The sequence below is a fragment of the Eretmochelys imbricata genome, chromosome 1 (assembly GCF_965152235.1).
Source record: "Eretmochelys imbricata isolate rEreImb1 chromosome 1, rEreImb1.hap1, whole genome shotgun sequence".
Lineage (NCBI taxonomy): Eukaryota > Metazoa > Chordata > Testudines > Cheloniidae > Eretmochelys > Eretmochelys imbricata.
Genome location: NC_135572.1, coordinates 56,372,396 through 56,400,247, shown reverse-complemented (window position 1 = coordinate 56,400,247; position 27,852 = coordinate 56,372,396). Strand labels below are relative to the sequence as shown.

The following is a 27,852-nucleotide window of genomic DNA, read 5'->3' as shown; positions in this document are numbered from 1 at the left end:
CCCAAGAGCATCATCGGCATCCATATGCTTGGCAGAGATGGGTGCTACTGGATGGATTGTTTCTATAAGCTAAGACCACCCACCAACTGAGACCCACTCAGGCAATTATTTGGTGTCTCATACATCAGATGCATCCATAGAGACTCCTTGCTTTTTGTCTAGAGTGGTAGGGTACCACATGGTATCTTGTAGGTGTATATGGCTCCATAAATGGAACTATGACATGCAGGAAAATACACATGCAGGAAAACAAGAAAGTTGCTTGGTGAGTCAATGGACAAGATAATGACCGAGTCCTCCAACAAGAATAAAAAGACACTCCAATCCTCTAGGCAGCACAAGAGGGAGCACCAGCTGCTTTATAAGATCGAAGAGTCTTTTCATAGCTCTTTCTCCACAAGGTACAGCAGAAGGGATAACCAGTTCCACAGAGGCAGATGGTACAAGGCTCAGGAGTGCCAGATTCTCCAATAAAGGAGAATTTTCAGGTCAGTCTTCATTGACTTCAAAACAAAATGTTTGACTTCCAGCCAAAGCAGCCTAAGGAAGACCCCCAACTGGGGACAGGCTTTATCTCTACAGAGAGAGAGATGACAAGCTACTACATCAGTCTTTATCTTGGGTAGTTACCTTTCACCTAATATGGGTGCCCAAACAAAGACTTTGTATTTTTCTAGCAGTTTATTCCCAAAGCCCTAATGTGATGGAATATTTTTTAATCTCTATGATTTTCCTTCCCTGAAAGCCCTCCCAGTGTTAACTTAGCCTAACATAATAAAGACAAGGTAATTACATTTTATTTTCAGATGTCAATACATTTCTCATTTTATGGGCATACATTAAGACTAGACTCCCACTCTCTTGCATCTTCTGGGTGGGAGGGTGTTTATAGTATTTTAAGAGTCCTCTGTTGTCAAATAGAATTGATATATTTAGTTCACATGAGAACTTCTGCATGTTAATTAGAGCTAAAACACTTCAGTTAAGCTACCTTTAAAAAAAATTTTTCTGTAAACCGTGCCACACTGTCTATTTGTGATGACTTGGGTGTAACTGGAGAGTGTGGCAAAGGTGAAATAGGCTGTCTGTTAAACAGGAAATTAGTATTAACATTTTTGTCTGAGTGATTGTAATCATTCCTGCTGTCTGGAAAAACAAAACAAAAAAGCCACACCCATTATAGTTGTGGAATAATATTTTTAAATGATTTCTAGGGATTCTGGCACTGGATCATTATTCTGTTACTTTATTAATATATAGTGTCATCCTTCACAGCTAGTCTGCAAATCTCAGAATCTTTTGTAGTCTGTTTTTATTTATATCCTAGTTCAGTATTTTGACTCTCAATTCTAAGCAAAGTCTATTGTTTATATAAAGTATCCAGTTCAGATACTGCATCCAATCACAGATTAATTTTCTTTAACTGAATCTTCAACAGTTACCACACTGTAGTATTTGTTGGTATTTTCCCCACGTAGTTGTGTTTATGGTAGCTGCACAAAATTTAATTTTAAATCTTAATGTAGGCTGAATTTTTTAATGGAGGGACTGCCTTTCTATATCTCACAAATGTCTCTGGTGATCGTTACTGTGCTTTTCACTGCAAATAATTCTGATTGTCCTATGTTACATTTCCTCCAGCACAAACTTATTCCCATTAAAAGTAAAATGATATATTAGCAAGTATTATGTACATAGTGCACAATATATTCTTATTACACTCAAGCATGAAGCTGTGAATCCTTTTTATACAAAGAATAGTTATAAAGGTTTAATTTGCACTTATTTAGATGATCTACATACATTGCGAGTGGCTTTGTCCCGATTAGAAATAGAAATACGTAAGTGTGACGCGATAGCAGGGTTATATCAGCATGAGTTTGGAATGAGTGCATTACTATTCCTTTCTCTGTATTTGCATGTGTGTACATTCTATATCATTACTGTTATACTTAACGCTTATATAACGTTTTACAGTTCTAGAGTGTTTGCTTTGATCCTTTCCTCACCCCCTGTGAGGCAAATAGGAAAATGTTATCAACCCAGTTTTACAAATTGGAAAACGGAGATAAAGAGGTTTCTATGTTACCTGCCCAATGCCCCCCAGTGAGTTAGTGGCAGATGTGGAAATAGACATCTGAAGCTCTTTGTAGAGTGTCGATGTGGATCCCGCTGTAGGTGTATGTGCGTGCGAGATCAGTCTTTTGAAGAGCAATGCCTATTGGGGGTTCATGCGCTCTCTGCCTCCTTTTGCTTCTGTAGGAGGGCCTAATGGGCAGGGCAGCTGTGACCCTCAGTTCCTTCGTACTAACCACGGCAGCGACACATAGGCCAGCAAGTGTGCAACTTGCTAGTCTGTAGCCTAACTACATCTTCCCAAACTCCTTCAAAACTCTTTCGTTTCATCTGTGAAGAACTGCTGCGAATGAATTTGATCTGTCTGGACTAAAAATTAGGTTGTCAGGCTCCCCCACGCTTCCATAAGACTTTCTGTGTAAGACACCTCAACCTGGCAAATCGTAAGCATGTGGGCTCCAAGCCCTGCCTTCCTGTGACAGATTAATCCCAATGCAAAATGAGCTCAGCAGATGCCTTTTTTTGTCTAGGAGAGTCCCATATAATGAGTAGATGCTCAGTATGCCTGGTGTTCACAGTGAGAACGTGTAAGTCGCAAGATGTGAGGTTGATACAAGGTTGCTGGAACTAGGGGTGATGGCGGCAGCACCCCCTGACTTGAAGTGGTTTCCATCATATGCAGGGTTTACAATTTGGTTCAATGGCTCTCAGCACAATCACTATAAAAACTGTTCCAATGCCACCAAAAGCTTCATCTCCTGGAACAATTTGTGAGGTTTCTTCACATGGAGAAGAGAGAGTCACCAGAGGCCTGGTACTGGACAAACCAGCTTTGTCCAGCTTCCAACCTGGCAGACATGACACCGAAGACCAGCATTAGCACTGACACCAGCACCAAAGCAGATGCTGACCGCTCCACTACTGAAGTCCAGCACCAAGAGAGAAGACTGTGAACACAGAGGCAAAGAATCCAGGTGTCGCTCAGTGCCTTCACGCATGGTCAATCTTCTTAAGGCCTCACGAGAGAGAACCACTAAGCCCCAGGTGGCATGGAGAGCTGCTGATACATAGTGGTCTGCAGGACAGGAAAAATGCCTCCAACACCAACCCCAGTACCAGTGATCCAAGGATGCAGCATCCACACTTACACCTGAACCACAGCTACTTGATGTGCCCCTACAAGAACCAGGATTGTGTTTTGATACAGAGGCACTTACTGGTACCAGTGAAGATCCTGGTACTGAGAGCACCATATACCTTAGTGCCACCTCAAGAGGAAATCTACTCTTTCCCTCCATCACCAGGGTATATGTACTCACATCCTTCTGAGCAAAGAATCCTCTCATCTGAGATCCATAGGAGACACCACTGAAAGGCCAGCGGGCTCTCCCTCAGGGGCCTGCTGCTGCCCCATCAGGAATGGTGTTGACTATCTAATATCTAACAAGTCTGCCACATCCTTATGGCATGTTGCTGGGGCCCTACAGGATGTATTGGGGTTTGCCCTTCACATTCTTCTAGCAGCCGATCTCCAGGACACTCTAGGAACAGGAAGAGAACACTCTCCCCAGCGACATTCTTGGCCAGGCCAGGCCAGGCCACTGACAGTTGTGAGGGAACTGAGGAAGGATTGTGGCTGCCCTACCAGTTATGGACTTGTAAGATATCACGAGGAGGCAGAGGGTGCATGCACAGCTCTAACGGGCAGTGCTATTCAAAACACCTCGGTCTGATGCACGAGGTGCATGCGTGGCTATAGTGGGGTGCACATTGACGACATCTTGAAGAACCATAGTTATTGTAGGGTAAGTTACCTGTCTTTCCTGCTTCTCAGTCCCATGTTTGCATCATCTTTCGGTATGAAGAAAATAAAACCAACCTAATTGTACATATTTCTCTTGTCCATATTTATTAATCTGGATATACTGCAGTGGAGATGTTTCCTCAAATGTCCCTTGCTCCACACAGTTAACCAAAAATATGACTTCAGAGAACAATTTACTTTGTAAACAGTGTGAAATCTACCCTCCCCCCCCCCCAAAAAAAAAAAAAAAAAAGGTATTCTCCCTTTAGAGAAGTCTGGAAAATGAAGAAAGCTATAGTTTTCAGACATCTGCCAATTAATTTTGGATTGCTTGTTTTTTTAATACATTTATATCCTTGCCTTAAATTCAGTATATTAGCAGCTGAAGTCACTGTGTCACAGGGAAAAGGGGTGGTGGGGATTGAGAGATTTTTACCTCATTTTAAAGTTAGTTGAAGTAAATTTATAGCTGAAAAATTTGTGCATTGACAGAAACAAATAGCTTCCACGGGTCCTCCTAAATTTGATTATCTATTATTTGCTAATTACAAAGTCAGTACTGTATTTGTTAATTACAGTGGTACATTCTGACTCTCAGATAAGTAAATAATAGCAAGCAGTCATAAACCATAGTCTATACTGAAATACAGCAGAGCCAGTTTTTTTTTCAAAGGTCAAATAGAACTGGAGACTTCATTAACTTTCTTTTAGGATCAAAGATATAGAATCAATCCCAAGGACCACCCCACAGGTGGCAGCAGTCCTACCATATTCATAATTAGCTTTTGATAAAATTCCAGCTTGCATGCTTTGAAATTTAACTGACATGCTTTGCTTGTGCACATTAAAATCAGTTTAAATACAATTTGCATTTCATGGCTTTCAAATCCAGTTTAAAGGGTTGACTTCAAATTAAATTTTAAAGAACAGTTTTTAAGTGATCCGCAGCAAAAAAAGCTACACGTTGGCGCTTGGCTGGTGGTTCGGAAACGAATGCCTCTGAATCTTGCAACCACACTTGCTCATCATGCTGCCAAGTTCCATTGCTGAAACTACACTTTTTATCAGTCATGTTTGTGTCTGGCAAAGGTCTGTAGACACAACATCACTTTAACAGCCATGCATATTTTCACAAGATTTACCTCTTCAACACTTTTTCCAAGTTAGTAAATCATAGCTTCTTTAATGTCCTGCTGGCTGTGTGAAAAACAGGAATTTATGTAACAAGCTCTGTGCTGCAAACTTTTTCCTGTTAGGAAAATTTTTTTTTATTGTTGGCAAAGTTAGGAGACAGCTTTGTTACTCAAAGAGTGACCTCAAATGTCCTCAGTACACTAATACCCGTTTATAACACTTTTGATGACTAAGGAATTGCAGTAATTTCTTAAATATTTAACACTTTTTTTTTTAAGGGAAGGAGGAGTTAAATGTTGCTGCATTTGTATGGCCTAATGTTTTGTGTGTGTGTTACTTTTTTTTTAATAGTAAACACTAAATCTGTGCCAAGGTGGAGTATGTTTACAAAATACAATAAAAATTAACTAGTGCAGGAGGCTTTTAATCAACAGCCTTGCAGAATAATTTTCTTTTAACATTGAGTTGTTGCCACTCAAGAGTGCTTCAGATGGAGTGAGTTCAGCCTGTAGAAGGGGCAACAGTGAACTTCATGGTTGACCAAAGAGTGACATTTGGTCCTCCACAGGAGTTGTGTTTTGGCCCTCATTGGCTTGTAGCCAATAGCTAAGATGCCAGGTGTGGTGAAGAGAAGGGCATTTGATCTGGGTACAGCAAGGTACTGAGAGCCCTAAACTCCCAGCAAATATGATGGTGGTTAAGAGGTACACAGCATCAACGGGCAGTATTATCACCTAACAGAGTCAGGCCCTTATATGAGAATAAAAAATGGTGATCCCCACTGTTCTAACTAGAGTATGTATCCTCGGATCAGAGATGAAAGATGTAGTATGCCAAAGAAGGGCATATCCCCATTCTAACTATTTCATATTAGAGAGCCTGTTTCAAACAAAAACATCCCCTTCACAATGGAGGGTGGAAATTCTGGCCTTAATATTGATATGTATTTTTTTAATGGTATTACTTTTTACCTTTTAAAAAGACAATTTTAAACTTTTTTTGTTTCTAAAATTCTTCTAGATTCCCTGCAGCAGTGAGGCAGCTCACATTTGCAGCAGAGCCTTTGGCAGATACTCTTAGCTTTGTTTTTGTAGTCTTGAAGATCTTCAGTGTACCTGACCCTGAAAGCATCTTCAGTAGCTAGCGTGGGAGAGGAGCCTGCCACTGCTGACTTGCTGGCTGCATTTTGTACCTCCATCTGGGTATAGATCTGCCTCTGCCACCATTGCATGGAAAAAGAGGGACAGTGTGCCCCTTGAGATGCCCCAAGTTGCTAGAGCCATTGTCAGGAAGGTATTGCTACCCTTTCTCCTTTAGACAGAACAGAAGAACAGGCCACCCTCCTTAAACTGTTTTCTGTGGCCCCAGGAGCTGGACTAAAAAGAGATTGGTGTCGCAGAGCTGGGACATCAATATCTGCTCATCTCCACATGTGGCAGAGCCCCTCCTCACGAAGAGAATCCTCTGACAGGTCCCATAGCAGCTAGAGACTTCAGATGGTTGAGAGACAATACTCTAGTTGCCTTCTCTGGTCTCAACCAAGTCAGCAAGCTAACCTCTTCCATCTGGGTGTTGGTACAGGCAGTGAGATGTACTCATTAGTTGAGTGATGGTAGCTTTGAGGAAAGGGTGGTTGTATTAATTTCAGAGGAACAAGTGGGCCCAAAGAGGCAAAGGTGTTAACATGGCCCTGTCAGTGTATAACACTAAGCACTTTTAAATGTCTCAGGGTTTTGAGTGCAGAGACCTCAGCCTGGTTAGTCCTGTGGCAAACACATTAGAAATGTCACACCAGGATTTAGAACTATATTGATTAGAATACATGAGAGAGACAGAGAGAATCAAAAATGAAACATAAAGCATTTTGGAAATGAAGTTGTTTGGCATAACTCAGTGAGATTCATTGTGATTAAAAGTTCCTTTTTCAGAGAAAAGATACTGGTTAGTCTCTTATTTTGTGAAATAATCCTTTGTGGGGAAGAAAGGGTTAGTTCTGCTGTAAAATGCTGAGTTGACCCTGTGGCTGGTGGTTACTTTTCCTGCGTTTGACAAACCAGAAACAAGGGGGAAAGAAGAGATAGTAATGGTGGAGGACTGTGGCTTTTTGTTGATGTTCTTATGACTTGAGGTGGCTGGTCAGTCATGGGTAGATGCTTTGAGCTGTCAGGCCACTCATGACTGCTCTTGCTCTAGACCCTGGCTTGCTTGCTTGCTTGCTTCCCTGCTGGCTGCCCCGGTCAGGTTCCTCTTTCACCAGTCCTCCTCAGACTGGGAAGGACTGGATGGGCCGTCTTATTCCATTATGCTGGTGCAGTTGAAAAGCTGAGGGAGAGAGAGGATAGGAGGACAGAAAGGAACACACAAGGGAAGGAAGGACAGAGCAGAATCTCATATATATCAATCCATAGTTCTCGCTGGTCCAGCAGTGGTGGTCAGGTGTTCCAACTCGTGTCCTGAGGTCTGAGTGTCAAAATGACCCTTGCGGCTCACCAGAGACGGGCACAGTCTCTTGAGTGAAGCAGAGGCCTGCCAGCCTTTCCTGAGGAATCCACAAGGAGTCCATTTTGCCATTTTAATCCCTAAAGTCTCTCTTTAAGTACCTCAAAAGGGGGTGATGGGTGGAATAAGCCATCTTCTCAGATCTTATTTTGCCCACCAGTTAGGCCTAATTTCCAGCACACCAATTTTGATCCATCATTTTCCAGTTCCATTCTCCTGTTTGAAAGTCATGACAGTTCTTGGGTCTGATTGATAGGCCCACTAATTTGCACTAATCCAGTCTTCCTGCATCTCTTCATACCCTTTCTGTCAATACTCACTGTTGTAGGTAGTATAACATTTTGAGCTTTCACCCAGTTTCTGACCATTGAACTCACAACTGGGGGTAGACCACAATTGTAACAACAGGGCTGTGGCCCTGCAGCAGCATATGGAGGGGGAAAAAGCTCCCTGGGTTGGTCAGAACTGGAGAAAGTGCATCTGGAGACTTGTCTGTCCTCCACCGACCAGTGTCCAGTTGTCAGATGGCCTTAGCATGAGGACGGTCTTTTGGGGATGCTGTCCCCTATTACTCATGTGGGATCCTCAGTTATTGGGTTCCTGCCTGATGGTTCGGTCCCCTTTGATCTTGGCTCATGTACTTGAGGAATAATACCAGGAACATTTAGGCAGACATGCTGCCCCTTTCTTGCCTTCAGCAGGAATGGGGGCCTTGGGCTAGGCTATGCAAAATTGCTTATCAATAGCATGAGATTTCAGAGTGTTCTCTGGCTGGCTGTGGATCTCCTGGGGTCAGTGGTTTTTCTGAAGCCATTCATGTCTCAGAAGGTGGCTAGAAGCTCCAGTGGCTCTGGTGAAGATATGAGCAGTGTCTTCTCTTTGCAGAGGTACAGTCATCCTTTAACTCTTGTGCCTTTGGGTATTAGAATGGTTAATTTCACATACTAAAATGTTCAAGGAGAAAAAGATGGTTTTAAGGATGAAGTTTAACTCTCCATGAGTCACATGTCCTCTCTGCTGTTTGTCTTCGCTCTTTCCTCATTGTTTAGCAATTGCAATTTTTATCTGTTTAACTTGGGACCTGATCCTGAAATTACTTATGCATGTGAATAGGCTCAGAGAGTTCAACGGGGACTACTTGTGTGTGTTTGCAGGTTGGGGCTTACGTGATTGTATTCTTGAGGCTGGGTCATGCTTTAGCTTTAAAGTGCTATCAACAACATTAATATTAATAAACTCTGGATTTTCTTGTAGTTGCTGTCTTACAGCAATCCCATGTTTTAGCATAATTTTTGAGTTTTATTTAAAATAAAACAGAAATATTACAGAAAAATAGGTTTTTACAACTTGATTGTAATGAATCCAGTCTCGTATGAGGCCTGCATTTAGGAGTTTTTATAAAGGGTAAATTTTTGAACTGGTGAATAAACCGTTTGTCGTGTTAATAAATATTTTGTCACAAAAGTATAATTATTCAAATCTTCTTTGTTTAGAAGTAACCCTCCTGAAGCTGTGATATTACTGCAGGGTAGCATGTGTGATGAGAGAGAGATAGAAATGAAACAGTTCCTCATGTACTGGGTTAAAAAATCCATTTGTTTAATAAAATTGCTTAAATGCAGGCTACACTTTAGCAGGGACTCATACAATCAAGTTGAGAACCAGTTCTTCAGTAAATTTTTCTGGTTTTGGTGTCCTCTTACCATGTTTCAAATTGATGCCTCTGGCACATGCCAATTTCTTCTTTTTATCATGTCAAATGCAATTAAACCATATGATAAATTATATGACAAAGCATGGCTAACTTGTTCAAGCCAGTTTTGAACCAATACATATCTTTCTAAATTAGCACCCTTCCAAGCTTTACCGTTACACTTAAGTTTTCAAACTAAATGAAAAATTGAAGGGATTTTTCGTTTCTCCAGTGAAGGAGTTAAAATCATGTAAATAAGGATTTCTAGCAGAACCTGCTAGTAGTGCCCCCTGGTTGTGTTTATCAGATGAGGTTTGATGCACAATTTGAAAGATAGGTTACATTAATGGTATTAAGCAAAATATTCCTTTTCCAAAAAAGATACTGGGTACAGCAGTTAAGTTTTTGGTGTTTTGTACAGTAATTCAGTCATAGTTATTTTTATAGCATCTTTCACACAAGTAGCATCAGAATGGCTTGCTCATTTAAATGTTACATGTTGAGATAAAGAGAACTGGCCCTTTTCTTATCCCATATTTTATCTTTCAGAATTCAATTCGTCATAACCTGTCGCTGCACAGCAAGTTTATCAGGGTGCAGAATGAGGGAACAGGAAAAAGTTCTTGGTGGATGCTCAACCCTGAAGGAGGAAAAAGTGGAAAGTCACCTAGGAGAAGAGCAGCATCCATGGACAACAACAGCAAGTTTGCGAAAAGCAGAGGAAGAGCTGCCAAGAAAAAGGCAGCCCTTCAGTCAGGCCAAGAAGGAAATGGAGACAGCCCAGGATCACAGTTTTCAAAGTGGCCTGCAAGCCCCAACTCTCACAGTAATGATGACTTTGATAACTGGAGTACCTTTAGACCTAGAACTAGCTCTAATGCTAGTACAATTAGTGGAAGACTTTCTCCAATCTTGCCAGAACAAGATGACCTTGGAGATGGGGATGTGCACTCTATGGTATATCCTTCATCAGCAACCAAAATGGCTTCTACTCTACCCAGCCTTTCAGAGATGAGCAATTCTGAAAATATGGAGAATCTTTTGGATAATCTCAACCTGTTGTCACCTAGTACATCACTGACCGTATCGACCCAGTCTTCTCCAGCGACAATGATGCAGCAAACACCAGGTTATTCATTTGCATCACCAACCACAAGTATAGGTTCACCAAATCCAGACTACCGAAAATTTACATATGCTCAAGCTGGCATGAACTCTTTGCCCCAGATGCCTATGCAAACTCTTCAAGACAGTAAATCAAGCTATGGAACGATCAGCCAATATAACTGTCCTGCAGGACTCCTGAAAGAGTTACTAACTTCTGATTCTCCTCCGCACAATGATATCTTGGCATCAGTAGATACTGGTGTTTCTCAACCTAGTGGTAGAGTATTGGGCCAAAATGTGCTGATGGTCTCAGATTCAGTGATGTCAACATATGGTAATCAACCATCCCACAACAAGATGATGACTCCCAATGCCCACCCACACCAAGGACGTAATCAGCCAACAGTTGCAGTTAATGGTCGTGCCTTGTCACACACAGTGAATGCCATGTCACATACTTCAGGTTTAAATCGTTTGTCCACGGTGAAAACTTCATTACAAGTGCCTATGAGTCACCCAATGCATATGAATACAATGAACCCTTATGCTGCTGTTAACAGTTGCAATGGCTATGGAAGAGTGGGAATTGTTTCTCTCCATCAGGAGAAGCTTCCCAGTGACTTAGATGACATGTTAATTGAACGGTTGGACTGTGACATGGAGTCAATTATTCGTAATGACCTTATGGATGGAGAAACATTAGATTTTAACTTTGACAGTGTGTTGCCTAACCAAAGTTTTCCACACAGCGTGAAGACCACCACACATAGCTGGGTGTCGGGCTAGGAGTTAGTGCAAGGTAAATTCTCATACTATTTTAAAAAAAAAAAAAAATCTGAAAATGAGTTTAAAGGAAAAGTACAGGCTTTAACAGATTTGGAATTGCTTAAAGCTTTAATGGTTTGCAGTATCATGTGCCTGCATCTACCATCTAACTGTTGTCTAACTTGCTAGCTTTTTTAATGGGTTGTAAATTACTTTACACTTACGTATATGCAATGAGGATACCTAATACAGACTTCTAGCATTTATTTGGACAGGTAGAGTAGTAGTTTTGGACATCTAGCCAGTAGTATTAAAATAAATAAATATAAATATAAATATAAATATAAATAAATAAATAAAAATAACAATAAAGTGGAAGTTTTCATTCTTGTCTGACTTAGAGCTATTTGGAGCACGTATTCTATCTCTTTTGCTTTTTTGTGAACATTAATTTTGTATTTTGTTTCATTGTGTTTTTTCTGTTTTTTTCCCCTAGGCTACAGTTTAAAGCTCTTCAGACTTGTCTGACAACAGGAACCGAGAAAAGTAGTCCAAAGATGTCCTTCGCCCCTCTTTTAGTTTTCTTGATAAAACTGTTCTCATTTTTTCCTTTTGTCAAAATTGGCAGCAAACAGACTTTTCCTGTACAGGATGTTTGCCCAGTGTTTGCAGGTTATGTGCTGCTGTAGATAAGAACTGTGCCATTGGAAATTTCATTATTCTGAAGTGCCAAATTCACTACACCATATAATCACAGAAAATACTTTTGCATCATGTTGTGCTTTCAGTTTTTGTACAGTATGAGCTGTAGATGGAGAATTATTTTTTAAAAAAATATCTGTTTGGTCCAAAAAAAACCTATAAACTTCTTGTAATACTGTGGTGGTCTCATGCCCTGAGTAAGTTTAACTTTTATTGAAGTTACCCGTGTTCTGTTGAACTGATGAATTGAGACAACTGTGGACATTGTTTTGCAGCTGTATGAACTGCCTTGTATTTGTTAAAATTGATACACATTCCATATGAGAAAACAGAGGCCTGGTAAATAAGTTCCAGATAAGGTCATTGAATAGTCAATGTTCAAAACAAACAATAGATTATATACCAATTGGTATGTTACCGATCTTTTTATTATGTAAATTTATGCAAAAATATTTGTGGGTCTGATTTCCAGATTAATGAATGGTATTGTTAGACTTGAGAGAATATTTGGAATAGTTATAAAGCTGTTTTGTTCTTATAATTAAAGTTTACTTTGTTATATAGCCTACCTAAAAAAAATTTACAGAATCTAAAATCTGGCAGCATTCATAACCTTCATTTATACAGTATTTTAACTGGATGAAGTGAACATTTTTATATATTTGCTTAGCACCTTAGAGTGCTACTAAAGAAAGAAAAAAGCTTACTGAGTACCTTGCATTCAAAACATTTCTGTCCCATATTTTTTGGCAGAAGAGTGATGTGTATAGACAGACACTTTCCGTTTCATGTTTAGGAAATATTTAATCGGTTTTATATATGCATTTTTAGAAACTTCATCAGCTTCTATTACCATTTTAACTCTGACTACCACGAAGTGTTAAGTATTCATTGTTAGATGCTTGTACAATGCTTCATGTTGTATTTATTTCATGGAGGTCTCATAATGTTTGTGGACTCAAAACCAGGATCTTTGTTTTAAGAATGTTCATATTTTAATAAAGTTAATGACAGAATTTCCATTTGTATTTAGCATTAGTTTTAGGGTCTGTCAGCATTTTTATTATCGCACCCTATTTTAGGGGGTTTGAAAGTGCTACTATAAAACTACATGGGGGATAAAACTTGCATTATATAACATTTCAGGGCAAGGACATACTTGTTCTCCATTTCTGGGGGTGGGGAAGATTAGTGAAATAGCAAAGTTACATAAACACAAGAGTTTTAGGGAGAAGGGATAGCTTTAGTTACTAAGGCTTTGGTCCTGCAAACCTTTACTTTTAGGCGATTTGGGCCCATTGCAGGGTTTACAGGATTGGGCCTTTACTTGGTAAATATTTGCTGTATTTGCATAGTTAAATTGTGTTTTGAGGGATGAAAGGGGAGGTAAACCTGCCTGCCTGCCACTGATTACTGCACATTGTTTATTAAAAAAACAAAAACCAACCAAAAAACTGAGGATTTTTATTCTGCACTTACAATATTTGCAATTTTTACAATAGGCCCAGGGATGGAAATGAATTTTTCTGCTGTACTATTTTCAAGTGATCCATAACTGGAAAGTGATTATAATCCCAATTTAGCTCCCATCTTCTCCATCGTCATTCTCCAGATCATTTGTGGGATGTGCCAGGAGAGTGAAGATTAACAAACACAACATAAAAAAGTTCTTGATATTAATTACAGTGTGTGCTCAGTGCTGGCATATCACTAAAACAGCCTGCATTTGTCTAATAACTTCCCTATTAAATTAATGATATCTGAAATGTGATCACAGCTCTTGGCCATGGCACGAGCAGAAGACTCTGGGACCAGTTTCCAAAGAGCCTCCTTTTTGGTGCATGTGCAAAATTTTTGCTCTCCAATGGCAATTGACTAGAGTAAGTGAAGTACTGAGTCATACAATTATTTGACCTCTATGTGCCAAAAGAGAGACCTTTGAAATTTGACCCTCTGGTGCAGGAGCTGAAAATTCTACATTTAACAGTTTACCTCTTATAATTTTATTGCTACTGTATAACTTACAAATATATTCTTTCTTTTATAGCTATGATGAGCTTGAATGCAACAGTTCATTAATTAAAATAGGCTGCAGGAAGTCCTGTTTGATCATTATCAGAATAGATACTTATAGATGGTGGGAATTTTGGTTCTGCATTTTCTTTTTATTTCGTTTGTGTGTCAAAGTTCTAATATTTTTGCTTGTAACTGTGGGATACTGTGAAATCTAATGAAGGGTAGGTTGTCTGTCATGAAAGCAAACATTATGTGACCTCTAGTAATAAATTCTTTTCAGTAAAAGTACCAAACTGTTGGAGTAAATTAGTTTGTCAGAATTATTGTAAATGATTGCTTTGTGAATTGTGCAGATGATCTTACCTATGCAGCTTTGGTTTTGACTTTTCTCTGGTTTGTACTGTTATTAAAAGTATATTGTATTATAGAGCTGTTCAGATATTTTAAATATAAAGATGTATTGTTTCCATAATATAGCTATATGATATATGTTTAGATAGTAGATGCATTAATTGGAAAGCTCTGCTTTGATAAACTGACAAATTGCCTACATGTATAAGCAAAAGTTGTACTGCTTATTATTGGCTTAAGTCAACAGAGCATCCCTAAGAAGAGGAGAGAACTTAAAATTGGACCAATTATAAAATAGTATAAAATTTGCACTTGTTAAACCACTGGATGTATGTTAGTACTTTTTTATTTTTTTACTGATTTGAAGTTCATATTTTCATTATGAAATTGCTAGGATTCTTAATTTATAACTGATTTTAGATAAGATGTTGTCATGTTTTTTGTAATCATTACGTAAAAATGCAGTGTGGTTTATGCAAACAAACAAAAAACCTTGGCATTAAAACTTGCCTCCTTTTTGAGGGTTGTTCCACAAACCAGCAATATCACCAGAGAATGGCTTGTAAATATGGCTAATTTTACTCATGGGTGGTGTAACAACACTTCTGTGTTCCACTGCTCTTATTCAGTAACATCGCAGAATTAAAGTTCATATTTGGATATTTTCAGAGAAGTGCCTGATGTACCTACAGACACAAGAACAATCCTTTACTGTTGTATAAAGCCATAAATGTATATAAATTATGTTAAAAAGGTTTTGTGTCCTTTCTTGTATACTGGAAATGAGATTTGTACCAGGATTCTACTTGTGATTAGCAGTTGTCATATTCAATCACTGTAGTAATTACATTCCTTACTGCCTAATATTTTTAATAATGATGATCCCATTTGGACAATCTTGTTGGCATTAGCAATTTTATGTGGAAAAATACCTCATGGTACCAAGTCTTGGATTTCAGCAAGATGATACCATATTAATAAGCAAACACTAACTGCAAAATAGCTAACAGATTTTCCAGTACTTCATGTAAGGGGAATTATCTCTTGGAATTTCTTCTGGAATTGGAATGGTATCAGGTACAGTAACTTACAGGGCTGTGTTAAGTATTTTATCACAACATATTGTGATAAAACTAACTTGTTTATAACTCTTTGGGACTAAACACAAGAAGAATCCATGCCTGAGTTGACAAGATATATTGTGTAGATATACTTTGTTGCTGGAAGCTGCTCTACACAGCTCAAGCATTGTTGCCATTGGTTCAACAAGCCTGGTTCAGAGAAAATTGCAAAAATTCCTGAAATCCCTTCAGAATGCATATTTGTAAGTATAAGCTTTTAATAAAATTGCTATGACATGAGATGGTGATTAATGTATTAGAACTTTATGTAATACATTTAGAAAATGTGAAACAAAAACTTAAATAAAACCACAGGAAGGAATTACTCTTAAATTAGCACACGTTACAGATTAGATCCTAAAATCATTAGATGTGGGAAGGGGAACAGGTTTTGGAGGGGGTGCGAGTGGGGTGTCAGCAGAACCTTTTTTAAAAAATGATGGAGCACATTATTATAATCTGAGGGTGCTTAATCCAGAAATAACCCGGGTGGTTGAATAAATTCTGAGGAGGAAGAGGAGGTGTTTGTAGCAATTTTCTGAAGCCAAAGATCTCAAGTTTATTAGCCCGGGACATGATAGTTCCAGGTAAACAGCTTCAAGTCTCTGCTATGCTTCAATGTTTATTTATTCAAATTTCCATGCTGAAGAATTTAAAAATCTATTGACCCTGTTTTTCCCTACTCTTTTCTCTCCCTCCTCTTCCTCTTCATTTCTATCTTTTCATTTCTTCCCCCCCCAGGACAGCAATGCTTTTTCTCCCATAACAGCTGCAATTCACAGGCCAGATTGTATGGTTGACTTATTATGCAAATAGTCTTGTTATAATCAATAGGGGGCAACTCCCATGAATAGAGAGCCAGATTTGACCCTACTTCTTGTTTAGGTTATGTTTCCAAACAAAACTGAGAGGGGCTAACTCCCAGTTTTATTAGATAACTAATAACTGCCTCTTTCCCCCTACAAACCAAGTAACAAGTTTCTCAGAGCCCTGCAAAGGGAGGGGGAGAGAAAGGGATTACAGAAGGCTAAATCCAGCTTCCATTCAAGTCACTGGCAAAAATACCCATTGACCTTAAAGTGAGCAGGACTGTACCTGAAGAAGAGAAAGAGAGACTAGTTTTTCCTTTCCTACATTTTGCAGTCCCATATTTCTGGGCCTTCCCTGTGTCCCTCCTGCACTTTTCAAGTAAATGTTGGGGTCCCCCCCCAGTTTTAGCTACATAAAAAAGATGTTTAAGTATCTCATTTTAACAGTTTGGAAATGCTGAGTTCTGGAGCAGAAGGATTATAGTAACCAATGAGTTAAGTGATTTGCATATTCATAATAGTGCTGGAAAGAATTGTGAAGTTTATGCGAATTCTTGACTAGTAATGGCTGTCAGCCTGTTGCAGAGGACAGGTAGTTACAAACTATGTCACTGAGAAATAACTCCACAGTGCTTATGCAGATGTGACAGCAAGGCCAATCAGAATACAGGGACTAGACTGACCAGGGAAGAAAAACTAATGTATAGCTGAGAAGCTGTGCAGCATCCCTGTACTCTAACTGTCTAAGGCCTAGTCTACACTATGGGGTTAGGTCGAATTTAGCTGCGTTAGGTCAACTTAAAAATGACTGCGTCCACACAACCAACCCCATTCCGTTGACCTAAAGGGCTCTTAAAATTGACTTCTGTACTCCTCCTGACGAGGGAAGTAGCGCTAAAATCGACCTTGCTGGGTCGAAGTTGGGGTAGTGCTGACACAAATTGATGGTATTGGCCTCCAGGAGCTATCCCAGAGTGCTCCATTGTGACTGCTCTGGACAGCACTTTGAACTCCGATGCACTAGCCAGGTACACAGGAAAAGCCCTAGGAACTTTTGAATTTCAATTCCTGTTTGGTCAGCGTGGCGTACTCAGCAGCACAGGTGACCATGCAGTCCCCCCAGAATCGTAGAGCGTAGAATGTTTCTACGCTCCTCCTATCATCTCCGTCCCTGAGATTATTGCAGATTAGAAGGCGAAAAAAATGCACTTGTGATGACATGTTTTCCAAGCTCATGCAGTCCTCCCGCACTGATAGGGCACAGCTTAATGCATGGAGGCATTCAGTGGCAGAGGCCAGGAAAGAATTAAGTGAGTGCGAAGAGTGGAGGCAGGACACAATGCTGAGGCTAATGCGGAAGCAAACGGACATCTAGAAGCATCTGTTGGGGGAGCAAACGGACATGATGAAGCATCTGTTGCAGCTGCAGGAAAGCCAACAAGAGCACAGACCCCAGATGCATCCACTGTATAACCACCTACCCTCCTCCCCATGTTCCACAGCCACCTCACCCAGACACCCAAGAATGCGGAGGGGTGGGGGGAGGCTCCGGCCACCTAGCCACTCCAGAGGATGGCCCAAGCAACAGAAGGTGGTCATTCAAACTGTTTGATTTTTTAGTGTGGCTACAGTAAGCAATGTGGCCTTGTCCTTCCCTCCTCCCCCACCCCACCTGGGCTACCCTGTCCGTTATTTTTTTTAATAAAGAATGAATGCATGGTTTCAAAATAATAGTTTATTTCAAAGGGGGGGGGGTTGGCTTACAGGGAATTAAAATCAACAAAGGGGGTGGGTTTGCATCAAGGAGAAACCCACAAAACTGTCACACCAAAGCCTGGCCAGTCATGAAACTGGTTTTTAAAGCCTCTCTGATGCGCAGCGCGCCTTGCTGTGCTCTTCTAATCGCCCTGGTGTCTGGCTGCTCAAAACTGGACACCAGGCGATTTGCCTCAACCTCCCACCCCACCATAAACGTCTTCCCCCTTACTCTCACAGATACTGTGGAGCACACAGCAAGCAGCAATAGCAATGGGAATGCTGGTTGTGCTGAGGTCTGACCTAGTCAGCAGACAGCACCAGCGAGCTTTTAAATATCCAAAGGCACATTCTACCACCATTCTGCACTTGCTCAGCCTATAGTTGAACTGCTCCTTGCTACTGTCCAGGCTTCATGAGCCATGGGAGCAAGGGGCAGGCTGGGGTAGGTGCGACCATGTGGTGCTGCTGGCTGGGAGAGCAGCCTGAGGCAGAAGCTTCCAGCTTGCATGATATTCTAGGCAGGACTGAATCTCCATGAGACGAAACTTAAAGAAGAGAATGACCTGGAGCGTCTGGCTCCCATTCGGTGTTCTAAGAGGAGAATAGCCATGGCTGTCCATGTCTGCCCCGATTGACCTCACCAAGGTCTGCCAGGAGCACCCAGGAGACGTACAATGGCTATCGGTCCTACTGCACCATCTGCCGCAAAGGCAAGGAGCTGCTGCTGTGTAGTAATGCAGCACCGCATCTGCCAGCAGCATCCAGGAGGCGTATGGTGACGGTGAGCTGAGCGGGCTCCATGCTTGCCGTGGTATGGCGTCTGCACGGGTAACCCAGGAAAAAAGGCGCAAAACGATTGCTGTTGTTTTCACGGAGGGAGGGGGGCCTGACGACATGTACCCAAAACCACCTGCGACAATGTTTTTGACCCATCAGGCATTGGGAGCTTAACTCAGAATCGCAATGGGCAGCGGAGGCTGTGGGAACTGTGGGATATCTACCCAGAGTGCACCGCTCTGTAAGTCGATGCTAGCCATGGTAGTGAGGACGCACTCTGCCGACTTAATGCGCTTAGTGTGGACATATGCAACTGAATGTATAAAATCAGTTTCTAAAAATCAACTTCTATAAAATTGACCTAATTTCATAGTGTAGACATACCCTAAGGCAGTTTTATTTCAGTACGATACATTTTGCAGAAATGCCAGCTAGATCCTTAGATTAAAATATTCTAATTGCAAGTACAAATAAAGGCAAATTCATTTACAGCTGGTGGTGAAATAATCCATGTTTTGAAATAACTCCTGAAGGAAAATTAATTTGCAGTGAAAATTTGCCTTTATGCATCCCTCCTTTTCGAGTCATGTGTCACTCACTGACCATTAAAAACATGGCCTAACCTGAAGATTACTTTAGATAAGCTATTACTAGCAGGACAGTGGGGTGGGAGGAGGTATTGTTTCATATTCTCTGTGTATATATAAAGTCTGCTGCAGTTTCCACGGTATGCATCTGATGAAGTGAGCTGTAGCTCACGAAAGCTCATGCTCAAATAAATTGGTTAGTCTCTAAGGTGCCACAAGTACTCCTTTTCTTTTTGCGAATACAGACTAACACGGCTGTTACTCTGAAACCTGTCATTAAAAACAGTGTTACCTTATCTGGGGTCATGCTCTCAGACCCATATGCCAAAGTGACACCTAAAAAAAGTAGGCCCAGAGGAACCTCCTTCCCCCTTCATTACAGTTGTTTCACCTATTTTTGGACCCTGGGGTCCTTCCATGTTTTAAAGTTAAATTTCTTGTTACTAGTTTTTGGTTTGAGTGCTTGTCAGTGACTTTGGCAGTGAGTTAGAGACAAGAATGGTTATGAACAAAACACATTTTCTAGTGCCTCAAACTTAATTCTAGCAAGTTACAATCTTTGCCAAAGAAGTTTCCTTACTGACACCAAGTTATCAGCATCCTTAATCCTCCAGACCTGAGGACCCAACTTTCATAAGGCTTGCAGTGTGCTATGCCCTATTGTCCCCTTAGGGACGGATAATAAAATGGCTTTTTGCTTCTGTTTGTATCTTCCTAAAGTTCACTGACCCTGTTTGAAGAGGCAGAAAGGCTTCCTGGGGGGTGCAATCTCCAGCACTGGTCAAAATTGTTAACTCGCCGCCATCCCCCAGTTGCTTGCCTGCTGGCTTTGTTTACCTTCCATGTAAATGTACTTTTCCTTGGCTTTGGTCTCACCTTGTCTAATTTACACTGGAGACAGTCAAGCCTGCAAACCAGTGTTGCTTTGTGTAGGACAGACTGGGCTTAGGCACACATTGATAATTCTTTGTACACCTCCCATATGTGCACCACACAATAATGTTAATGACCAGTGTGTTACCAGTTTGCATATGACACCTGACATGACACCTTTTAGGTACAGATGATGACAACAGTGAGTTGGGGCTGTGAATGTGTCAGGGCTGATGGGAATTATGAGATGGTGTGCCCTCTGCCAGTTGGCATTGCTGGGTTCTCTGGGTCTTTTACACACTCTCTCTCTCTCTCTCTCTCTGTGGTTCTTTGTTTCCCTGACTGGGGGGTTCAGTATCTGTCTGCCTCTTCGATCGCATCTCATGTCCCTTTTAGGCTTATTCCTGTGTCTTTCCCTACTGAGTGGTCAAGGAGATTCTAGCTCTGTTTCCGGAGCGGCCTGGACACTCTCCAACCTCTGTCTGCCTGAGGAATTCCATCTGCGTGAGGAAGAAATTAGTTTTCCTTCCTTTGTGAAGAAATATCTAGTGTGGTTCCAGCCCCAACTCCTGACCTCAGTTCTTACAAAGAGCTCATTCATAAATCGGCTGTTCCGAAGTTCCTTTCTCCATGGTCATGTATGCAGTGTTTCTCAACAACCGCTCTGTGGACTGGTGCCGGTCCCCGAGATCTCCCGGACACAGTTTAGGAAAGCAGCAAGCCGGTCCCTGGCATCAAAAAGGTTGACAAACACTGATCTATAATACCCTCTTCAGCCCAAGAACAAGGTGTCCCCTCCAAACAGTCATGTCTACTGTGCTGAAGAGTAAACAAGTTATGTGACAGGGCATGCACTGTCTACCCAAAGCATCTGGATGAGTTTCACTGAACTCTGATGCCACTAAGGCGTTGCATGGCAATGTATACATTGCTTATGAAATCATTCCACAAGCTTCAGTTGTACTGAAAGCTTAGGAGGGTACAGCAAAATGAAAATATATTCCAAAACGATGTCTTTGCACAGTAACAAGGTTATCACCATTTTAGGACTAAACATGCTGTGGGAGGTCTGTGGCTGGCTGGGTAATCAAGGCAAGCAACAGCTTGAGGGTCAAAAATGGCTTTAGCTCTTTTGGGGGAGACGGAACTGAGCTGGAGCAGAACTTCCCTTCTGTTAGATTTTTAAAGTTGCATGTGGCAGTTGCCTTCTGCTATGGCATAATGTCCTAAGCTGTGCAGGGGCTGTTCGTTGTTTCGGTGGCCTGCCAGCAGAAGATAGTTACCAGGAGGAGATACTAGACCCTGCAGGAGTTGAATTCTCAGCTTAAGAGCCTAAATAAATTACCACCTCCTGCTGCCCTGTTCCAGACACAGTGCTTCAGATGCCTTTTCAGAGTTGGCCTGGTTGGACAAGTTAGTGTACTTGGTAAGTTGAATCACGAAATGGCCTGTCAGGTTGCCTTCTGTGCCCTTTTAAGGGTAGGAATTGATAACCCACCTAACTTCTTGTGGAACACGGGAAAACAGACATGAAGAAGGAAGCCCAGATGCTGAGCAGATAAGATGGCAGGAAAATTGCCATTTTTGTAGAGCAAGGTGACACATTGGAGGGGCTTTGGACAAAAGATAAATATTTGGAGCAGCTACATGCCTCCTTAATTACATTTATACACAGGATTCTGCTTCCTAATAATGAAAGTCCGATCTGAGAAAAGAAGAATCTAGACAGAGCTGCAACAGCAGCTGGTTAAAAGCATGCCAGGTTCTTTTAAGACCTTAAATGGGACTGTCAAAATTAAAGGTTATTTTCTCCGTTGAGTGAGCTGCTAATTCATTAGAGGTATAAGCCTGAAATCCCTCAGTCATTCCATTCCAATGCTGATTCCAAGTGAATCTCTTTGAGGTGGAAAGGGCTATTGATCCATGATCCTTTCTGTATGGGTTGCTATCAAGTAGTCCTCATTTGAGAACCTATGCAAAAACATGCTTACAACCCAACAACTCATGCTAAAGCCAGGTGTAACACTGACAGATCCTGGTCATCAGCGTGCAGGATTAAACCTGGGAACCTCTGGAGCTAAATGCATGAGTTTCTACTGCATGAGCTAAAAGCCACATGCCTCTTAGCTAAGCTGTAGCAGACTCATTAATTGCTAAGTGGTCTCTGTACCACTAGAGGGGACAGAACACCCCACCCAGGGTTCCACAGTCAGACAGCTGGTTTAGTAACTGAAGGCATTAGACCTCTCTCAAACACTTCTTTCCCTATCCCTCTCTCTCTTGCTCTCAAAAAAAAAAAAATCACCCCTATTAATCTTGCAGTCTTGCATTGAAGGAACTTCCACACTAATGTATTAAGAAGGTGTTTGTTTAATGCAGCCACCTCCCTCCATTATGCAGTGATGGTAAAAATGCATCCAGAAAAATGCATCTAGAGCATGGATACAGTCGGTCAAATTGGCAGCACGACTTTAGTTCATTTGTTATAGGGTGGGGAATGGGCATAGCCAGAGCCGTTTGCCACAAATCGTTTGAGACAAGATGATAGACCCTCAAGTCTTCTCTCCAGTTTACAGGCTGTGGTGATGAACTCCTTTCTTCTTGTATTTCACTTGCTGCTAGAGGTACCACTTGAGATCAGAATCCCATTGTGGTAGAAGGCACTTTGAAAAAACACCCAGGAAAAGCCAGTTCCTGCCCCCCCGAAAACTTACATCTAAACAGCCAAGACAAACAAAGGGTAGGAGAAAGGAAGTATTTGTTTTATTAACTAGCTGGACCCAAGGATACAATGGGTATAGTGAGGCGATGGAGTTCCACATTTTACATATCGAAAAACCTGGTGAAGAGCATACGGGCTCCGACACCTTGCAGGATGTTAAAGTCCCTGTCTCAGACGTATTGGGGCCTTGGTGAGAATGTGATCCAAGCTACTGCCCAGGTAGCTGGTGAGAGAAGTTCTGGAGTTAATTGTATGTCTGTGGTGGCAGCTCCCCGAGCACTATCCAGTCCTTAGCCCGTCATGAAATTTAAAGTGTGAGGAACTACTGAAGAAAGATCAGACCTGACTCTTGGACTTGAACGGTTATCAATGCTGCTGGGGCTAAACCTGCACGGTCGCTCACCAGGCCTATGCACAGGAAACCACAAAACCTCACTTGGGGTGAAAATACAGTGCTAATGAACTCCCGCATACATTACAAACTTAGCTTTCTTTGCTCAGAGCTCTGTCCAGTGCTGCTTCCTCTGTGAGGCATTTCCACTGCTCTGAGATGTGATATCTGATCAATGCTGGCTCTTGCTTAAAAATGCAGAAAGGATTTTCATATATTTTTAAATTTCATCAGTCCATGCTCTATCACGCCGACAGCAATATGCTTGTGAAAGGTACTTTCCTTAGATGGATCTTTCTTTACTACCGTAGGTGGAAAGTTAGAGTTTTGGCAGCTGGAAACATGGTGTGCAAGTTTTAGAACCTCAAATATTTTATTTATTATTATTAGTTTCTAGGAGTGTCTTCATTGTGCTAGGCACTTCCAAACATAATAAAAAATATTTTCCTAAAAGGGTTTACAGTCTACAATGTTTGTGTATCCCTTTTGATGTTTGGGGGTATGGTATATCTGTTTCCTCCCAGTTTTCCAGAGCTTGCATGTGTACCACCTTTCAGATACATCAGGCATCTGAATATACTTTTGGTCTAGGCAAATACTGAGCTGGAAACCAGGAGCGGATATGCAGCATCTTTCATTTGCTGCTATTTCTATTTCTGTGCGTTTCCTAGTTCTTATTGAGCAAAACCTCCTATACCCTCACTTTAGCAGCAGTTGAGTATCAACCCTCTTCAACCTTTTACAGGTAAGTTAACTGAGAGGCTGTACAAAGTCATCGCTGGCAGAAATGGGAATAGAACCACTGGCTCTCATGGCCCATCACATGGCCTTTCAGAATGGCTCCATGTCTAGTTGGCAGCCGGTGTCAAGTGGAGTGCCCCAGGGGTCGGTCCTGGGGCCGGTTTTGTTCAATATCTTCATAAATGATCTGGACGATGGTGTAGATTGCACTCTCAGCAAATTTGCGGATGATACTAAACTGGGAGGAGTGGTAGATATGCTGGAGGGGAGGGATAGGATACAGAAGGACCTAGACAAATTGGAGGATTGGGCCAAAAGAAATCTGATGAGGTTCAATAAGGATAAGTGCAGGGTCCTGCACTTAGGACGGAAGAATCCAATGCACCGCTACAGACTAGGGGCCGAATGGCTAGGCAGCAGTTCTGCGGAAAAGGACCTAGGGGTGACAGTGGACGAGAAGCTGGATATGAGTCAGCAGTGTGCCCTTGTTGCCAAGAAGGCCAATGGCATTTTGGGATGTATAAGTAGGGGCATAGCGAGCAGATCGAGGGACGTGATCGTCCCCCTCTATTCGACATTGGTGAGGCCTCATCTGGAGTACTGTGTCCAGTTTTGGGCCCCACACTACAAGAAGGATGTGGATAAATTGGAGAGAGTCCAGCGAAGGGCAACAAAAATGATTAGGGGTCTAGAACACATGACTTATGAGGAGAGGCTGAGGGAGCTGGGATTGTTTAGTCTGCAGAAGAGAAGAATGAGGGGGGATTTGATAGCTGCTTTCAACTACCTGAAAGGGGGTTCCAAAGAGGATGGCTCTAGACTGTTCTCCATGGTAGCAGGTGACAGAACAAGGAGTAATGGTCTCAAGTTGCAGTGGGGGAGGTTTAGATTGGATATTAGGAAAAACTTTTTCACTATGAGGGTGGTGAAACACTGGAATGCGTTACCTAGGGAGGTGGTAGAATCTCCTTCCTTAGAGGTTTTTAAGGTCAGGCTTGACAAAGCCCTGGCTGGGATGATTTAACTGGGAATTGGTCCTGCTTCGAGCAGGGGGTTGGACTAGATGACCTTCTGGGGTCCCTTCCAACCCTGATATTCTATGATTCTATGAATGAATGTACCATATTGACAGGCTTGGCACTGCTAACTGTAACCACAAGAACATAACTCCCACCCACAGTAAGGGGCAACAGTTACTCTGGTCTAACAAATAATGATATAACCCACTAGCAAAGTATGTGCCACATCAACCTCTAAAGGCTGCACAAAAAAGAGGCTAATAGTTACTCCTTTCAATTGGTAGCAGTCTGTGGTGAGACCTCCTGATGTTGCATGTGTGTGGTTGCATGTGACAGAATTTGGAGGGAGGGATAGCTCAGTGGTTTGAGCATTGGCCTGCTAAACCCAGGGTTGTGAGTTCAATCCTTGAGGGGGCCATTTAGGGATCTGGGGCAAAAATTGGGGATTGGCCCTGCTTTGAGCAGGGGGTTGGACTAGATGACCTCCTGAGGTCCCTTCCAACCCTGATATTCTATGATTCTGATTTTGTCCAGTTTTCTTTATAAAATAATTATTTATTTGACTTTCCCAGAGGGAAAATACCCTTTAAAACAAGTGTTATAGTTTTAAAACATTATAATCGGTCAGTTATGAGTGACACACAACAAAATAGACGGTTTACATTTCAGTCACATCACACATTGTGACTGGTTGTTACTCATAAGCAGGCTTGAAGGTTGAGAGGTCTGATGGGAATGGCTAGATTCACAAAAGGATTTAGACATCTAATTGCCTCTTAGGTGCCTACGTCCAACATTTAGATGCCACTGACATTCCAAAAACCACTGTTCAGCTGCTGCCTAATCCTGTAGGCTCCTAAATCCCCCGAGGTGCCTACGTTTCTGCTGGAAGATATGGGGAAAACTGATCAAATCTTGATGCTACCTCACCGTTGTTAAGCTGCTCTGAGCCCTCCTTCATGCTTAAGCCCCAGCGGGATTCTCAAACTCTGTGTCTCCCCACCCCCCCATCTCACCTGTGGTACCTGCTCCCGTAGGTATGGTCAAAATGTGACTGGGGTGAGTAGATCCAGATTGGGAATGTATGAGTCACAGTCTAGTAGTTAGGCTGCTCATCCAAGAGGTTGAAGACTCTGGTTCAAATCCTCGTCTTCCTGATTTGGAACAGGGATTTGAACTCAGCTGTCCCATATCCCTGGGGAGTATCCTAGCTGATGGGCTATATCATCACTCTTTCTTTGGTCTAAGGAGCTCATATATAAAAAAAAAAGCAGGTTTTCCACATCCCAGGTGATTATACCCAAAAGCCAAGTGGGAAAAGCAATGAGGCAGCAACTCTCTTTCTGTGATTTTTGATGAGAGAGGGACAATCAGAGTTAGGCACCTAAGCCGAAGAGAAGGTTCATGGCTGAGAATCATGAGTGGAGATCAATGGGAATTCAACACCTAACTACTAGGGCTGTCATGATTAAAAAAATTAATCGTGATTAATCTCACTGTTAAACAATAATAGAATACCATTTATTTAAATATTTTTGGATGTTTTCTACATTTTCAAATATATTGATTTCAATTACAACACAGAATGCAAAGTGCACAGTGCTCACTTTATATTTATGTTTTGATTACAAGTATTTGCCCTGTAAAAAACAAAATAAATAGTATTTTTAAATTCACCTAATACAAGTACTGTAATGCAATCTCTTTATCATGAAAATTGAACTTACAAATGCAGAATTATGCCTGCATTCAAAAATAAAACAATGTAAAATTTTAGAGCCTGAAAGTCCACTCAGTCCTACTACTTGTTCAGCCAATCACTCAAGTTTGTTTACATTTGCAGGAGATAAATCTGCCTGCTTCTTGTTTATGTCACCTGAAAGTGAGAACAGGCGTTCTTGTGGCACTGTTGTAGCCGGCATCATAAGATATTTATGTGCCAGGTGCATTAAAGATTCACATGTCCCTTCATGCTTCAACCACCATTCCAGAAGACATGCGTCCATGATGATGACTGGTTTTGCTCTGGCCCACGTGCTCAGAGTTTAGCTGATCACCATATCTGGGGTCGGGAAGGAATTTTCCTCCAGGGCAGATTGGCAAAGGCCCTGGGGGGTTTTCGCCTTCCTCTGCAGCATGGGGCACAGGTCACTTGCTGGAGGATTCTCTGCACCTTGAAGTCTTTAAACCATGATTTGAGGACTTCAAGAGCTCAGACATTGTTCTGGGGTTTGTTACAGGAGTGGGTGGGTGAGATTCTGTGGCCTGCATTGTGCAGGAGGTCAGACTAGATGATCATAATGGTCCCTTCTGACCTTTAAAGTCTATGATTCTATGATAACAATCCAAAGCAGTGTGGACCGACCCATGTTCATTTTCATTAACTGAGTCAGATGCCACCAGCAGAAGGTTGATTTTCTTTTTTGATGGTTCGGGTTCTGTAGTTTACCCATCAGTGTGTTGCTCTTTTAAGACTTCTGAAAGCAAGCTCCACACTTGTCCCCCTCAGATTTTGGAAGGCACTTCAGATTCTTAAACCTTGGGTTGAATGCTGTAGTTATCTTTAGAAATCTCACATAGGTACTGTCTTTGCATTTTGTCAAATCTGCAGTGAAAGTATTCTTAAAATGAACAACATGTCATCATCTGAGACTGCTACAACAGGAAATATATGGCAGAATGCGCAGGTAAAACAGACCAAGGGACATACAATTCTGCCTCAAGAAGTTCAGTCAGAAATTTAATTAATGCTTATTTTTTTAATGAGCGTCATCAGCATCGAAGCATGTCCTCTGGAGTGGGTGGCTGAAGCATGAAGAGTTTAGTATATCTGGCACGTAAATACCTTGCAATGCCGGCTACTAAAGTGCCATGCAAATGCCTGTTCTCACATTCTGGTGACACTGT

General features: G+C 41.6%; 1 protein-coding gene across 1 annotated transcript in view; it reads left to right on the top strand.

The window, feature by feature from the left end:
• Positions 1 to 15,504, top strand: part of FOXO1 (forkhead box O1) — an 85,677-nt gene extending 70,173 nt beyond the window's left edge. Inside the window, exons 2-3 of the mRNA XM_077810709.1 lie at positions 9,756 to 11,112; positions 11,575 to 15,504. Coding sequence (XP_077666835.1) covers positions 9,756 to 11,099 — 1,344 coding nt within the window. The 3' untranslated portion in view covers positions 11,100 to 11,112; positions 11,575 to 15,504. The remainder of the gene's footprint in view (positions 1 to 9,755; positions 11,113 to 11,574) is intronic.
• The last annotated feature ends 12,348 nt before the right edge of the window (positions 15,505 to 27,852 follow it).